The sequence below is a fragment of the Ixodes scapularis genome, unplaced genomic scaffold (assembly GCF_016920785.2).
Source record: "Ixodes scapularis isolate PalLabHiFi unplaced genomic scaffold, ASM1692078v2 PGA_scaffold1__304_contigs__length_218370807, whole genome shotgun sequence".
NCBI lineage: Eukaryota > Metazoa > Arthropoda > Arachnida > Ixodida > Ixodidae > Ixodes > Ixodes scapularis.
Genome location: NW_024609846.1, coordinates 43,594,402 through 43,612,473, shown reverse-complemented (window position 1 = coordinate 43,612,473; position 18,072 = coordinate 43,594,402). Strand labels below are relative to the sequence as shown.

Here is an 18,072-nt window from a genome sequence, read left to right as displayed (position 1 = left end):
GAACGGAGTGCCGACACACTAAGCGCACCTCATTTGCTGGCTCTAATCATTCATCGATGGCGTAGTCGTACTAATCCTTTTACTTTCCAGAGCGTCTCGCAGTAAACGATTAGTCATAAAAGCGCTTGGCTGAGTAAAGATTGATAGCGGACTACAAATATTATTAAATGCTTATGTGCGCTTGTTTATTTTTCTTGCAGATCTACGCTGTATAATTATGTATACTGGACACAAATTCGGACACATGGATCTGTGGCGTCCAAGACGTTTGAGCAGTTAGCATTTGACTTTAAGAAAGGGGCATCTGGAGTAAAAACAGACGTTCCGCTTTGGAAGAAGTGTACCTCGGCAATATCAGGCGTATTGAAACATGCACTGGGTCGTCTTTATGTGGATTATTTTTTTAAGCCCAAAGCTAAACGCAGTGTAAGTCAACTTTTCAAAATTCCTCTTAATGCCTTCCGTGAACGCAGCGCTTGAGATGTGACAATTTTTTTATTTAAAATAAAACTATCTTGTATTGTAAAGCTGAAAATGTATACAACTATATAAAGTCTAAGTCACGACACATCTTTAGCGTGTGCCACACACATCAGTCAAAATATTAACATGCTTCCTTACTTGTCCTAGTAAATAAAATATGTCTGCATTAATGCGGCACACTTGGATTTCAATTTATTATTATTAAAGAAATAAATAAACACAGGCGAAATCACATTTAGAATTAAGTGTTTTGATAAAATCCAACACGTTAGTAAAAAAATTGGCAGTGCTATATGACAAACCTCAGCATCGTAAGCACACGTCGTAGAGTTTTGGGCTATCCCTCGGTCACGTACAAACTATGATCTGTAATCCCTGCGGCATATTCTTCCATTTTTGTTAAATACATATCTCACCAAGAACATAGATATATATTCGGCTAGCAAGAAAGACATATTGTCGTATTTTATTTAGTTGGTTTTTATTGTATTTTCATTTTTTGAATGAATTGTAGCATTTATTTTCATGTATCTATATGTGTGCGTACTGTGTATTCATTCTTTGTTTTCTCTATGGAATGCTGCTGCCTGTAAACGGGGGAGCCTGAGCCCAGTCAAGCTGTTCTTGAACAGCTTTTTGCCTAGGCTCCCCTTCAGAATTTCTGGAGAATAAAAAGATTTGATTGATTGATTGATTGAAATTGCTACAAACAAGCAACCTCCCTCGCAACGAAGAATGTTGCCCAAACGTTACAGGGTTGTGGCTAATGTGGCACAACGTTAAGTCACATAAAAAAAATGTAACTGCCACGTTAGAAAGGTAACATTATCGGAACATAATCTAAAATATTAGCATAATTTTAGAACACTTGAATTTAACGTTTCTCAACCTTTAATTGACGTTATGGAAACGTTGCCAAAAATGTGATGGAAATAAAAATTAGAAACAGCGAGTATACGTTTTATGGAATTGGTACAATAATACATGTATGATAATACTAATAAAACGTAACTAAACCATCTCACAATCAGTATCATAGAGTGTTGGTGGTAAGCAAATTAAAGTTAATGAGCAACAAGGCACCACACTTGTGCGCGTTTCGATGTTCAACTGTTCTTATGCTGGTTTTAATGTTTCAATGTATAATGTCTACAGCTTCTTCGGTCAATCATCAAATTGCGAATTAAATGTTCGTTGTTCCAAATGTAGAAAATGTGGCATTTTAAACCAAGCCAGGAATGCTAATTCCCATCATTTAACACACGCCTTGCTTTCCCAGCATGCATTAACACCAAGTTATGTTTAGCGCAGTACAAGGACAAAACTCCCAAGGAATTTCATTCAATTTCGACTGTGCCTAGCTCCGTTCAACTTCTCTCGTGCTTGTCTTTTTCTAAATCTTTCCAACACATAAAAAGAAATCGGAAGTGACACTTTACACTGCTTACGGATGCACTGGGCACATGTTTAGTCAGCAGGAACCGTGGAACCGCCGTGGTGTATGGGAAACTTGTTCGTCTCGCACCCCGGAGGTCCGGGTTCAATTCCCAACCAGACAGAAATGTACGAAATTTTATTTTCAAAGCCATTAATTTATTCTGTCTAAAGAAAGCTCCATGAGGAAGTTTTCGCAGCCAGTTGAAATTTAGGTGCCGTTTCTCTGCTACGGACAACGAATCTTCTGATAAAGGCACACTCGGCCCTGGCTCTCTTTCGTGAGGAAACCCATTCTTCGTGACAGTCATTTGCCATGGTATCTTCACTTCTTTTGTAAAATGCAAGCAATCCTATAAGTTGAGGTCGGTTACCGCAAACTGTAAGAAGTTCTGGAATTAAAACGTAAACCGTGAGCTATATAGACGGGGAGAAACAGAAATAGAGACATACACATCGTTGTATGTCTCTGTTTCTGTTTCTCCCTGTCTGTGTTTTGTCCCTATCGTCTAGCTGACCGTTTACTTTTTAATTATGTACCAACTAGCTCAACTTCAGGTTGTTATTCTGGAACTATTTTTTTTAATCAAACTTTTCCATCTTAAAGCGAAAAAAAAGGCAACAAAATAAGTCTCTGTATTTCTCCACCGCAAAATACTTTGCGACATTCGAGGTCAGTATTGCGCATGACTAACGAACCTAATTCGAGCTCGTAGCTTGAAACAAATTAAAAGTTTTCACTCAGGCCATGCTAACAGGTCTGCCCAGGTGTTTAGGGACTATACACATCTAATTTTAAAATGACTAAACGAGCTGGTGCAAGAGTACAAGAAGCTAAACACTCCGTGTATTTTGGCCAAGGCAAAACATGACGTGCGTTTGTTTGTTTTTTTGCTTTTTTTTAATTTTAAGCGTTTTCTTGTGTCAGAGTAAGAAATCAAACAAAAGTACATATTGTAGCGCACTGTGTTTTCAGTTTACCTGTGGAAGCTCGCCGACATACAGTATTTCGAAGAGCCTTAAAATATGGTGTGCATGGTGGTGCGCCTTTGAATGCAGATTGGGAAACTAAGGGTTAATACCCCACGATTCGGCACTCTGGTCGAGTCTTGGTACATTTATTTTATTCTGTGAAAAAAAGTGCCGTGCTTGTTACAGAAAATAAGTAACGAATTAGAGCTACCCGTTAGCGTGTCAAAAATTAAGGCGTTACTGAGATTTCTTCTCGTTTTCGAAATGTCTCAAAATACGGTTACCGTCACCTCCCACTCTAACGAATGTGAACTTTTGACTTTCTTCTAATTTAAGTACTATTCGGCGGCGGTAAGCCACAGATGCGAGCTTCGACAACAATTAAAGATTTACAGAGTGATTTCATAGCGTTCATTTTATTTTTGTATCAGATTTGTAGCATATATATTAATTTTTTTTTTTATTCTGAAGAGATTGTTTCTTTTTGATTAATCTTAGTCAAGGATTTTGAAATAATGCCGCAGAGGAAAAAATATATTTACCATTATAACTTAAAATACAAAACCCGCATAAATTTATTTTTATGTTAAAAGTATATAAAATGTTAGGAGGACACTTAAGACCTCTTACGAGTAGGAATGCGAAAGCCTACGTATGCGTAGCGTTTTCCTACAAGCTGCATGCCCCGCTATCCTCCGCAGAGGCCGGCCGGGCTCTACAGAGTGGCGCCGCAACGCGCGGGCCGCAGCCAATCTGGCGGGGCCAATCCGTTGCAGTCATTCAGGCGCGTGGCAGCCATTTCAATAGCCTTTCCGCGGCGAGAATTTCTTTGCCATTTGTTTCGGGGTTATGACGCAGAGATAATTTTCCTGCCGTTTTTCGCATTTACGGAAAACGTCGGCTCCGTTCCATGGGACAGTTAATGCTTTCGCATTAAAATTTTATTTAAATGCAACGAGTAACATAGTTTGTTAAATGATAGCGTAAAGTAATAACAAAAATACTTTACTCGGCAGTCCTGTCTATATCTAAAAAGTATATTTGTATGTAACTGAAAAATTAGCACGTTATTATTAACGAGGTGCTGTTGTTAACGCGTTATTTTTGGTAACGCTCGATTTCCAGGAATTACAAAAACATAGCTCATGGGTTCAAAGGATAACTTAATATGAGCACATGCCCACCTTTGTTCCTCCCACATTATAAAACATTGTTCCACGATTCGTCAATACAACTTGTATTCTTGCAATGTACCTGGAAAAAAGAGCATGTTTAAAAATCTGCAATCTGCAAGCTTCAGCACATCGGTAGTTTAGCCCTGAGTCGCAGTGAAAAAAAAACCTCGTATAAATTGTGAGCTAAAAATGTATACTTTGTGTAACGCACATCAAGATACTAGGCACTGAGAAAAATCGGCCATCTACATTAAATCCTTATTTCGAAGTTTTTAATTCACGTTCCGCCCATTGAAAAGTACGGCGAAAGAGCACAAGTGCGCACCTGATCTCGCCTCCCCGCGCACTCCTCCCGCACGATAAATTCCGTCTGCCATAGCACCTTCACCAAGGCAACGAGTCGCCTTCTTTAGGAAAGAACGCGCGAACGCGGAGTGTGAATCCAGACATGGCAGGTGCCAATTCCGAATATCGTTTGCTATGCTCCGTTCAACCACAACCCGAGACTGCAGTCAATGCCACGAGCGCGAAATAACGAGTTCGCTGCTTTCAGACTATCTCCCGCTGACCAAGCACTCGCGCTTGAAATGCACTTCCCAAAGCCAGGAGCCTGCGCTAGATAGCGCTTGTAGCATTAGATGCCGTCTCATCTTAATGATGAACGGAGTGTAACACGCGACAATGCAAGCCAATGTCGGACGAGCTATTGTGGAGGATGACGCCCACGGCAGAAAGCAGCGGTCGCCTGGCGAACCCTTGGCGGTTCCAGCGAGAGTTGGTGCACGCTCGGGCCTGAGGTTATATTAATGTTTCCCCAAGCGAAGCGAGGGGTGAACGCGCGCAGCGCGACCTGCTTGGGAGCCTGGCTTGGAGTCTAAGCTTGCGTTGCCGCGTTGATGGAATTCGCAAGATGGCACGGCTGTAGCAGGGTTCAGACGCTGAGTTAGCGTGCACATCTAAAGAAATTCGGTGACCACAGCCACTGATCTCTACAACGATTTGCAGGGTCGCTGATCGCCCCTCCGCAAATGCGGCCACCGGTATGCCACCTTACGTCCGCCGCTCCATCTCGGTCAATCATAGACAGTTACTATGGTCCCGATCTGTGGGTCATGTGAAAACAGACGCAAAGGTCACATGACCAAAGCCTTGACAACACGAAGAGCAGGATATCGTTAACGTCGCTGTTACTTATCTTAGTGTTTATTTTGTGTTGTCCTCCTTTGGTGACGGTCGGGTGCCAGGGAGCTAGTGGACATCGATTCGTTTTTCAGTGCCCGAGACTACGGTATAAAAAGCGAAAATTTTAGTCGGAAGAAAAGGCACAAAAAGAGGAAAGTTTCAAACTCAGCTCCTTTCTTTGCTTCCACAAATCCTCATACACCCATACATTTTAGGCCGACTACACCCATCACTGAACGTTTACAAAGAGACCTATAGTTACAACAAAAGAGCAGGCTACCAGACATCAAACACACCCCTGTATCCCGAACATGGTCACTGAAAATATACAGACAAATTAAACTCTATTCCTTCTCCCCTAGTCCCCCGCTTTTAGTCTGAGCAACGAATCCAACCTTCGCGAAGAAAAACTTGTAGCTTTCAAGACTTACCTTCCAAAAGCCCCACCCTCTTCTTCACTTGCTCGGTTTACGGACAGCAACATCGACAAGAAACTGTTGTTAAGTTCGAACAGGGATTTTCTAAGATTGAAACGTATGATATGTAAAACGCTCGTGCAACGGGGGGGGAGGCGAAGGGGGGGGGGGGGGGCTGACAGTACATTCGATTCGTCTGAATCCAATTGGTAAAGGTGAATATATCATCAAGTGAAACCCTGTTTCCGGATGCGTTTTTTCTCCTGGTGTCCTTCCATCACGGCACCCAGATTCCTATGCTCCCGTTTGATGGGATAGATAAAAAAAATGTCCTCGATTTAATTATATAGGGTAGACATAAAAATACAAACATAACGTATATGTAACGATACGTTTCATTTTTTAAGTGTAACGGGAACGGTTTTTTTTTCACATATAGAACTTCTAACGTTAACGAGTTCCAAAAATCAGAAGGAGCGAGGAACGATCTTTCGTTCCTTTTTTGAGGAACGCGTGCAACACTGCATAGAGATCAGTGACTATAGCAGACAGACTTTGTTTTTTTTTGGAAGGCTACGACATTGCAGCAAGATCAAGTGCGGACTTGGGTTCCTTCGCCGTGCTTTTCAAAAGGCGGAGCGTGAACAAAGATAATTCGAAATAAGGACTTATCGCAGATGGGTGATTTCCTTCGGCGCATAATATTTTGGCAAGCCTTAGACAAAAAAAAATATGTTGTTTTAGCCATTTTCTTGTTGTTTTATGAGCATGTGATAAAGTATTACATTGCTTATGTTTCAACCCCTAGAGTCGAATGAAATTGTTTTAACAACCTCGAGGTGGTCAAGCTTGCTCTCGTTGTAAAATGTTTCTTGTTGATGAAAACTGTTTGCTGAGCCACCTAGATATTTTCGGTCTTACTTTTCGAAGCGCAGCAGCTTATTGACTTTCTTGGTTCTACCTAAGAGTCCTTACTATTGCACCAGCTTTGAACGGTCGTAACCTTTGACACGTCTGTTCGCAGTTCGTATAATGAGTGCTCGATGTTTCTACAGTGTACTGGTAACGGGGGCTGGTAAAGCTTCATAAGGCATCTTTTTACACCGGTCTCCGTCACTGGTGATGTAAATTAAACTATGTTCATTAGAAGACACTTGCTTTTATAATAATATAATCTCCGGTACTAAATCTTATAGGAACCTTGCTGTTCCTCGTGAAAAACGCTGAACAGAGCATAATTATTTATTCTCTCCGAAAATATAAGAACGAAAACCTGAGTTGTTTGTCACCTATTATAAACAATGGCTGAAACGCGCAGTTAATGCATATAAAGTGACCAATTCTGCCGTAATAAAAACTGTACATTCCGTTTTTTCTTCCCTTGATATTTGCACACAAAAAAATAGGTCGAATATATAAAACGCTCAGGACAAACTTTATCTGACGAAATAGTGATGAGCACACTTTCAAGATTATTACTCAATTCTTTTTCTACCAGATGGACCACTTAGTGGATGTCCTGAACAGTACCTTTGGGGAAATGCTTGAAAATAATACATGGATGGATAAGGATACTCGTGAGGAGGCATTAAAAAAGGTACCTACATCTATTGATATCTTGATAATCTAGTAATAACGTCATTAATTTCAGATTCAAAAAATGATTTATAAAATCGGTTATCCTGATTGGATTCACAATGACACGTATCTTAATGAACTTTATGAACATGTAAGTGGCATTACTAACATTACAGTTTAACCTTTTTTCACTGTGTGTAGAAACTCCTAGTGTCTTACAAATGTCTTCACTAGTTATCTCGCAAATTCCGGTTTTATAAACATTAATAATGAGCAACTACCGTACTGATCATATTCGCTTAACAAAATAATATTCTGCACATTATATATCGGCCAGCCGTAATATTTTACGGCTGGCCGATATTGGTCGAATTGATTTAATTTCTACCTAATGGTAGGGGGAAAGGAGAAGGTTGTTTGGTAGAGCAATACGATATTTGGATAAAGTTTCTCTGCGTAGCAATTGTTCCGTTTTGTAAAAAAAAAAAAAGGAAAACTAAAAGACATCAGGATAACTTTTTTTTATTTACAAATATTTCGTAATAATCCATAAAATTATTATCAGTCTAATGTTATGTTTTACAACAGACAGACAAAAACACGAATTGAAAAAACACTAGAATGAGATTTTGACGCACTCCGCTATGGAGCACTTCAAATAATTTAGATAAAACAACTAACCCTTTAAAATTGCCGTTTCATTCACCGCCTCAATTAGGCTACCACGTGAATATATAGGATTAACTTTTGTCTTTGTTTCAATTCGCCAAAGAGTGAATTAAATAAATCACCCTGTTATGCTCATGGGGCGCGTAAGAGCGCCGTTCACACTAAGATACATGTAGTGTGGCCACAGTATCTTTTTACACTGTACAACTAACCAAAAAATTGGTGCCCACGCATCGAACACTCGATTTCCCCGAGTGTGTATTAACGCAGCGGATTTCACTCTTTGAAGTTGTTCTCTTTTTGTAAGACGTCAGACCAAGAACCTTGCCGAAGTCAACGGCGGACATGTTTGGAGGCAATCGAGTAACCAATGAGTGCACCTTGTAGCGCCTCCTCCATATGAGCACGACGAGCAGACGACGCACTCTCTGATATACCTGCTATTTCGCAACTCCAGCCCGCCACTCGCCCTCTCGCGGACGAAGGAGGAACCAGAGGAGTGGGGACGGCGGTGGAGGCGGAAGAAGGGACTGTCGGCTTTGGCTCTGCTGTTTGCGGATGGATCTGGTCGAAATGTTTCTGAAAAGTGCAGTTTTAACGAAAAAAATTGAGTGCGTTTAAATTTAAATTATTGTGTTCCACTTCGCAACAGCGTAGCTCAACGAAACCGGGATGCTTAATTTCCTTAAGGATTTGTGTTTTTTTTTTTTTTGTTTTTTTTTTTGTAAATTGCGGATTTTGGGTCCTGCGGACGCCAGCTCAATCTGTCCGCAACGTGAAAGCAAAAGCTCCTGTTAGTAGAGCAAAGCCGTTGCGTGCGATCTACAAAAATTCTATTCTTCCCGAAAGTAAAAGAGAACTGCTTGCGCATCGGTATCCCTAGCAATAGACATCGGGAATGGGCTCGCATTTCGTGTGCTGTAAGGCCGTGACAAAGAGCATGACCGTTTGCTACAAGAAATAGAATATAACAGACTATGCGTACTTGCTTTCGCGTTATTACAAAGGCAAGGAAATTAATGCTCGCGGCATCTTTACCCCCGTCTGGGTTAGCCATCATATGTACAATAGCGGATGAGGACAAGAACATAAAAGGGACACAACAAGCGCTACTCACAACTGTTAATTTATAGAGAAATATGAGAAGGAAGCGTGGAATGTGATGAGTGAAAATTATGAAAAAAGAAAGAGTGTAATGATAAAAAATGACAAAATTATATTAAAAATATACAAAATATAGAACAAAAATTAAAAAACACACAGAAAAAAACGGAAGGTAAAAGTAATAATAATTTAAGAAAGAAAAGTAATTGAGGACATAAAAAATTAAGAAAAGCGGTTGAGGTGGACAGAAATAATAAAACAGGTTGAGCCAGCCGTTCGTGACGACTGCATAAAACGGGCGATTTTGGCGAGTCGGGTCGCGATGCTGCGAGTAACACGGTACACAGGTGTCGTATACGCTATATTTGAATATTTATTTTAAAAGAGCACGAAATAAAACTTCCATACACGCCGGTGTCGTTAAAGTGTAGTTTTAGCGTAGTGCTATAGCAGGCTACTGTGTGCACGGCAACGCTCCTGGTGCGCACTTAAAATCATTCTTCAATGGTGCCGTGCGAGCTTCCCCTTGTAATGTCGCGCCGTACGGTAGCCTGAGGTCACGCCATAACCATGACGCAGATTGATCACATGTTGCAACGCACTAAAACAGCGACGGCGTGCAGGGAGTTGGGAACCTCATCATAGAGACATCAATACTGCAAATGCTGCTCTTCCGGACCTTGGCGATCACCCTTTATAGCTCACTTTTTATAGCACTGGTGTCCAGCGCAGCGCAAACAGTAAAATATCCTCATAACCCTCAAAACTATTTTGCCACTTATAGTGACGTGGACCGTGCCCAAAACGTGCTCGCCCTCCACAAAGCTTCGCAAAATCTGCGGAATTTCCGGAACTTTTAAACGTCAACATGCTCTTGTTCCTAAAGCTTGCCAAGATATCTGTCATCTATGATATCCTACTGCCCTGACCGCTTCGCATTTTCAAAACAAATAAAAAGTAAGCGCACACACCAGCGTCAACAAGCAGGCAAACGGAATACTTTGGAAAATCTATCCCCGTCTCTTGTGTTATCTTGGAACCACAGCCCCGCCGTCTACCAGGGTGTTGGAGTTTCGAATACTTAGTTTCACCTTAAACTCGTAAAGAGAAAACGATCGGGCGTTTTGGAGCCAATCAGAGCCACCTAGGCGAAGCACGTGACAGCGCTTACAAAACGTACAGCGGTCAGAGCGTAACTCAAGCAGTTGGAGACAAGGATGTCCCAGACGGCGCTATCATTCTCTGCCTTGAAGATAAGCCTGCCACTCAAAATTGGGACAAAAGTGGCTTTCCTCTTTTACCCGTCCGTGAATTCGACAGCACTGCCCAATCGACCTTTTCCGAGAAGCGTTTTGCGCACGCGCAAGCGCCCGATGTCAAGCGGCGGAAGTTGGCACGAAAAATCGCGGAAATTCGGAAGGAGGATGTGGATCAGCGAGTAGAACACGTAATTGCAGCATATACATAATTGTGTTACACGAAAAAAGAAAGCGGATGGAAAGAAAAACACGACGTTTAGGTAGACGCCACGGATGCCCTTCTTTAGAGTCGCGTTGGGCACGCGCCGCAGCTCAGAGAGCGAAGAAACTGGTAGCGTAGCTCCCATTATCGATTGGTGACGCAGGTAGGTCACTTCCTTGATTTTTAGTTCGTGCAAACACCGCCTGGTGCCGTCGGTATGTGTAAAAGGTCCATTTAGTCAAGGGGAAGGGGCCGTAGCGTTCCAGTTTCGACAACTTATATTGAAACGAAGTATAACAGCGCCTCACGGGAGAGGGTAATTCAATTTAGGTGCATTGCTTACTCGGTCGACTGAGAACACGTACGCCGTTGACTTTGGACTTAGTCATCTGCGAACACCTATCGCTGTTAAAACCCTCTACCTGGCGGTGCGCCAGTACCCTCAAGTTTAACTTACGCTGCACAATATATAACTCTGAAAGAAATTTTAACAATATTTTATACTTCGAAAATAAATCCTAAAAAAATAATAAATTGTATAGAAAAATGCAAAATCAGTTTCACGTAAATTCAAAATGGCAACCAGAGTTTCCTTTCTTCGGGTTAGTGCTTTAAGCAGCCTTTTTAACCAGGAAGAAGCTTACCATAGCTGTTAAAAACGTAAGAACAACGAAAAAAACTAGTTCACTTTATTGTTGTACTACTTACCATAACGCTTAGGATTTCTTGACAAAACGTCAGCTACAATCGTAAGGAATGAAAGGAACGTATTTTTTGTCCTCCGTATTACTGTGTAATGCCTATCTTTTAGTCATGTTTCAAAAAAACACGGTGCTTTCTTCTTTATAGTCGCCACAATAAGATAGGTGATTGCAGAGACGTCTGTAACAAGTAAAAAACTTGATGAGTCGGTCAACGTAACGTCTCAACACCGTGTTTCTATCTACGATGGTTCTTTTGGGATTGTATTTATCTTAATCAGGGGAAAACTTTATGTTCTCCCTGTATCGTCTTGAAAGCGGAAGGCAAAATAAACTCGAAATAATATTAATTTTATGCGCTACAAGTGAATACCGTATTTTTCGAATCTTTGTGCATGTCGCACCCCTTTATAAGTACGTTTTAAGCGAACAATTTAATACATAAAAGTTGCAAATTTGTATAAGTCGCACCTATATATTTGTACAATCGGCGCAGCAAAACTGCTTTGAAAAGTCCGCATATATGTACTTTGATCGTAATATCTGCGCAAGCGAGAGGAACTTAATAAACCCGTCGACCAATCTAACGAGAAATGTTACCCCCGTGAAATATTTATGCAGCTAAGGCCAATAGATTTTGAAACAGAGAGCATATAGGTAGCACCGTTGGATAAGACGCACCGACAGAAAACTGTATTCGTTTTAATAATAATAATAATAATAATAATAAATTTGTATTCAGGAACATTCATAAATTCATACAGGAGTGCGGGGGCAATCAAAGCCAACGGTGGCTTGTGTGACGCCGCCCAAAAAAAAATGAAAAAAGAAAGAGACAGAGGTTGAATGTCCAAGAACACAAGAACACAAAAAATTAGCACAAAGAAAGCAGAAAACGGGAAAGAAAACGATCATAAAGCAGTTAGGAGTGCACAAGGCAGGATGACTAATATATACACAAATGCAAATGTAGTAAATATAGACACAATTGTGAAACGACCAAGAACAAAGTCAGTACAAAAATTCGCAAAAATAAAGCAACGTGGACGTGAAAAACAAGAATAAAGCAGTTAGGAGTGCACAAAACATGAATAATATGTACACAAATACATACGCAACTAAATATAAACATTATGTAATCTCTCCTCCAGAAAGATGAACTTTCATACTTTTCTTCAGCTGGCTCAAAGAATTAGCCTGCAGAATTTCAGAGTGCAAATTGTTAAATGTCTCAGGCACATAATATTCGCGCGTATTCTTACCATATCGAGTACGGACAAAAGGGACTTTAAATGTTTCTTGAAAACGAAGGGAACGAGTAGGTACGTTTTCTCTCTTGAAATCATCAGACCAGAAGTAACGTTGGACAACAGTTCGAGTAAAAAGACTTCTGAGACATGGGAATTGCAGGAAATTAAACAGGTCACTGTCGTCAGGTATTTGCAAGCCGTAAGATACACTTTTCAAAATATTTTTTAAAATGCTATCTATTTTACCATGCCACTGGGTAGAACAGTTCCCAAACACTGTAATCCCATACCTTAACACGCTATATGCAAGTGTGTGGGCGATTATTTTACGTACAGAAAACGGCATAAGCGATTTGGTGTTATATAAAAGACAACTTACACTCCTTAGCTTTGCACAAAGTGACACGAATTGAGCACTCCAAGTTAGGCCGCAGTCAAATAAAATTCCAAGGTACTTGACAGATTCAACATATTCCAATGAAACACACTTGCATGGTACACATTTTGAGTGATGTAAAACAAAAGGGAAATCCAGACGCACGTATTTAAGGGGATTATGGAAACAGATAAGTTTAGTCTTATTTACGTTAACATCCATAAGGTTTCGCTGAAACCAGTCCATGACTGTAGTCGCAGCACACTGTAGTGAGCGGGCGGCATTTTCAAAATTAAGATGTCGAGTGACTATTACGGTATCGTCCGCATATTGATAAAGCTTGGCTTCAGAGAGAGATGTTGAAATATCATTAACAAACAGATTAAATAGAAGTGGAGACAAAATTGAGCCCTGGGGTACCCCTGCTCTTAGCATAGTTCGCGGACTGCGGGACTCAGCTGCAATTACAAGCTGTGAGCGATTTAAAAGGTAATTGGACAGAAAAGAAAAAAACGGGCCACGAAAGCCGTAGCTATGCAGCTTTCTCAAAAGGACTGAATGACTGACCGTATCAAACGCCTTCGATACGTCTAAAAAAAGGGCACAGCTTACAAGATTTCTTTCAAAACCGGAAAAGAGTAAATCAGAAAAGTCTTCCAGCAGAGGTTGAGTTCCTTTTCCCCGAATAAAACCAAACTGACTAGGTGAGAGGACATTATGCACGTCTAGAAAGGATGACATAACTTGGAATACGTGTTTTTCTAGGATTTGAACAATAATTGGTAATATAGAAATTGGGCGGTAATTTTCAATCTTATTCGCTCCACCTCCTTTGTATAAGGGCCTTACAATAGCAGTTTTTAGTTCATCTGGAAGAACGCAACTCTCAATAAAGCCATTCAACATATGAAGCAATACATGCTTGATAACCTCATAATTTCTGCGGAGATCGGAAACTCGGATGCCGTCAATGCCTGGAGATTTGGAAGACTTGAAACTAAACAGTAACGAGTGCAGGTCGATATCATTGAGCGGTGGAAGAAAAGCAGAAGCTGCGACGACATTGTCAAAAGTGATGGAAGAATCTCTGCTTTTACCAGAAAAGGTCGCAAAAAAACTGTTGAAATCTCTTACAACAGTTGAAAGATTTGGACCGAAGTTTTTTTTCAGAACGTTATCAACAGAACTTGTAGAAGGGTTGCCACGAAACTCATTGACGAGAATCCAAGTCTGTGTCATGTTCGAGCGAGACTCTGAAAATTTTTTATGAAAATACTTTCGCTTTGCACAGCGAATCATAGCATTTACCATGTTTCTGCAAATTTGATAGTTCGATTTAAGTACAGTATTACTAGGCGAACGCCTATATCGAGCCCACAAGTTATTCTTTTCCGCTATTGCCGCTAAAATGTCTGCATTCAACCAGTAGTGATTAGGCCGACGTCTTTTAACGCAGATTTCTTTTCTTGAGGAAACGTAAAACATATTAATAACATGAGCGAACTTTTGGTATATGTCCGTGGAACTAACTGATTGAAGAAACCCATTCCAGTCAAAGGAAGAAACAAGACGATCAAATTTAGCGGTGTCAATAACAGATGTTCTAGTGCCCAGTAAGCTATTTTGCGGGGAAGGGTTAACATTGGACCACCGACATGAAATAAAGTAATGATCTGCAAGCTTCTGTGTGATAATTGCTGACTGGACTCTTTGTGAACAAGTTCGGAGATTGATATGGTCTATACATGAGGCGACCAACCGACCCGAGAGAATTTCTTCACGGGTCGGAGCATTTATCAAGCTGCTAATCCCGTTACCAGAGAGAGTGTTGAGGTAAGTGCATACTGAAGGCTTTGAGGGGGTCAAAATGTCGATGTTAAAATCGCCGAGGATGCATAATTGATCGTAAGTGGACAACTGCCGAAGAGCACCATCTAGTTCATCCAAAAAATCGCGTACGTGTTCTGATGGAGGCCTATATATTGCTAAAAAACATATAGAGCTAAGTTCATTTGTGATATTGAGCGCAATACATTCGGCGTGATTGAACGTAACCGTTAGGTTATTGATGGACCAGTTGTCACGAACATAGACTGCAATCCCACCCCCTCTGCCACATGGCCGAGTGGTAAACGTACTGTTATAGTTTGGCATAGAAAACTGACTTGTCATTTCTGCTGCAATATTAATTTCAGAGAGAACAAAAACGTCAACTGAAGTGTTGACATCACTACATATTACTTTGAATTCATTCCAATGTTTTCGAAGGCTCCTGATATTAACATGAACTACTGTGCAGGATGAGTCTAGAGAATCTTCAAAAAAATTACGAAGTCTGTGAAAATCTGACACTCGAGCAAAACTCATTAGGGGCCTATACAATGCTGTCAATGTCCGTTATCTGGTTGACACGAATGAGGTCAGAACCTTCACTCTTCTTGGCAAATATTTTTCCCCTTTTCATGCATACGAATTTGTAGCCCTGAGCCTTGCCTTTCTGTCTTGCTAGCCAAAACAGCTCCTTGTTCGCTCGGGTCAGGTTATCATTGAAGTAAAGCCGTGGGATGCCCCCTGTTTGACTCAGCAGACGAAGGGCACCACGCTCAGCCATCCAGGCTTCCTTCAGACTGACTGAAGAGAATCGGATTAGGACTGGTGCAATCCCGTCCCGCCTGCCTGGCAAGCGATGTACTTCCTGAATATCAGAACACTGGAATGTCTTAGCAATAGACAGCTTACTCGCGAGCTCGGCTATAGACGCTACGAGATTTTCTCCCGGAGAGGTCGGCAGCCCGTGCAGTTCCATGTTAGCAAGACGCGAGTACTGTTCGCTGTCATTTTGCTCAGTACGTATTTTTAGGATCTCTGTTGCTTGGGACTGTACCTTGGCTTGGAGATCCGAGACCTCGGCCTGGAGGGCTTTCACCGTTTGATTATTTGATGTTGCTAGCGTTAAAAGAGAGTTATATTTTGCAGAGAAGTCAGCAATCGATGCTTGGACGTCTTTCACTGTCGTCTGGAGGCACTCAACAATAGGCCCCAGGGCGAGGAGTTCGTCAAGCTTGGCGGGGAGCACTTCCAAGGAGTCGACGCTCTGTTTCAGGGAGAGTAAGGCTTCAAGTTTTGCGTTCATGGATGCTAGTTCTCCCCTTAAGGAGCCACTTTCCTTTGATGGATTTGGTGCACTGGAATGCGCTGGGCTTGGAACTGAGAGGCTCTCATTATTGCGACAAGACCTGCAGATCCAATTGTCTCTCTTCACTTGACTCATGGCGGTAAACGTTGATTCAGAAACGCCTGCGCAGTTTTTAGTAAGATGGAAAGCGTTCTTGCAGGTCACACAAATCAGGTGTTTGCCATCGTTCCGAATTTCTTTGCTGCACTTAGCGCATTCCACACCTGAAGCCATGGTCTGCACCAGTTCAGTCTCTGCTCAGAAGGCTCGTGCAGATAAACGAGAAATCGACTAGCTCACCGCGAAGATGGTCTTGCTGGACAGCTGGCTTTGGACGAACACAAAGCTCTGCAGGGTAATAAGGCGGAAACCTGCCCTGGCAGCCGAGGCCAAAAACGACAGTTCTGACCAGGTCCGGATTCACCTCACGAAGCACACGGGTCAAGCGTTGCAGCTCAAGTAGGAGTCGAGTGACAAGCGCTGGTTGTTGATGGACGAGCGTTCCAAGCTTCGGAGGCACCGGAGCAATGTCGTCGTTTTGATGGCGGTCGGTGGTGGCTCACCGGGATGGTCTGAGTAGATCTTCGTAGGATTTCAAAGAGATGGGTCACCTCTAGCGTGGCAAGATAGGGTAATCTGCGTCCATCAAATGAGTGCAGGATGTCGAGGTGTTGAATATAGCAATTAAATAGATGAAATTTTGCAGAGAAAAAAATATTCGAGATATACTAAATATTTCCATGTTTTTTTTGTTTTTTTTAAGGTACCTGACATTTCCTTGAACGACTCATTTCTGAACGTCTTGCACAGTCTGGAGCAAAATAACTTTATTAAAAACCTTAAAAATTTACGTCAACCGTATAATAAGGAAGATGAGTGAGTATTGGTATTATGCGCGCTACTTTTGGCCGTTACTTTTGGTCCACCGTTTGTTTTACATAGGCGTCACTTACATTACAACGTTACTCTTTCTTCATGAAACTTTCCACAGGTGGGACGCTGGCGTGGCAATAGCGAACGCGTTTTACAACTCAATGACAAACGCTATCAGTAAGTACGCCTTTTTTTAATTCATACTTTGTAAATTCCAAACATTAACGAAACTGGTGAATATTTTAGAAATTTTCAAATGTAAAAAGAAAATGTCAGTTAAGCAATCTTTTGTATTTATATCCATTAACGTGCAAGTGATAGAGCTATCACCACCATTTGTCATTTGTATAGCAATGTAGTATATTTTTATCTCGATATATTTTTACTCTTGCGTAAGCACAGAATTGTTCTGGGAGGTAAATTTTCAAATTTTTTTAAAATATTACGCTTACTGGTCTTAGTTTTAAGGATTAAAAGGTACTTTTATAGCGACCACATTGAGTTCAAGAATGTCCGACGTCATGTATTTAATCGAGTTCATTCAGTAAAACTCAAGCCTAGTACAGTTATTAATTCATCAAAATTAAAGGGATGTAGTAATTATATTAGTGAATAAAACCACTTTCTAATATGTGGTTTTCATGATCTTACAAATTGATCCCATACATAATTTACTTGTAATGTTTTAAACAATACATGTAAATATGTTGCTGTTTATTACAATGTTTAATAGCAAGTACACTTATCTAGAACTTCATATATAGTTTGAGATTATTACTAAAATGACGCATACAACCTATGTTTCAGCTTTCCCTGCTGGAATACTTCATCCGCCATTTTATCAAGACGATGTTCCTTCGTAAGTTTGTTATGAATTCAATCAAATTTGTTGCCAAAAGGCTTCCTTTGAAATAGAAGTCTGCTTTGCCATTCACCATTCATCTGGAAAGCGCCCTTAATGAGAGCTGTCAACCAATGTCGAGTATTTAAAATTGAATCAAATAATGAGCAAGGCTGCCCTGTTTAGGAAAAACTGTATTTTCCTTGTACTTTTTTTTTCTTCTTACGGCCCTTGCGATGAAAACTATTATAGACGGAACGGGTGCTTGAAAACAAGTCTGCATTGAAGCAAACAAATTGAAATTAAACAGAAAAAAATGTATAAAAACAGAACTACAAATCGTGTTAATCAAGATTGAGGTGTGTGGTATGGTTTCGTGGAA

General features: G+C 40.9%; 1 protein-coding gene across 1 annotated transcript in view; it reads left to right on the top strand.

The window, feature by feature from the left end:
* Nucleotides 1–18,072, top strand: part of LOC115317430 (neprilysin-1-like) — a 79,732-nt gene that overhangs the window by 37,925 nt on the left and 23,735 nt on the right. Inside the window, exons 8-13 of the mRNA XM_040223781.1 lie at nt 201–426; nt 7,161–7,259; nt 7,314–7,391; nt 16,740–16,852; nt 16,968–17,026; nt 17,657–17,708. Coding sequence (XP_040079715.1) covers nt 201–426; nt 7,161–7,259; nt 7,314–7,391; nt 16,740–16,852; nt 16,968–17,026; nt 17,657–17,708 — 627 coding nt within the window. The remainder of the gene's footprint in view (nt 1–200; nt 427–7,160; nt 7,260–7,313; nt 7,392–16,739; nt 16,853–16,967; nt 17,027–17,656; nt 17,709–18,072) is intronic.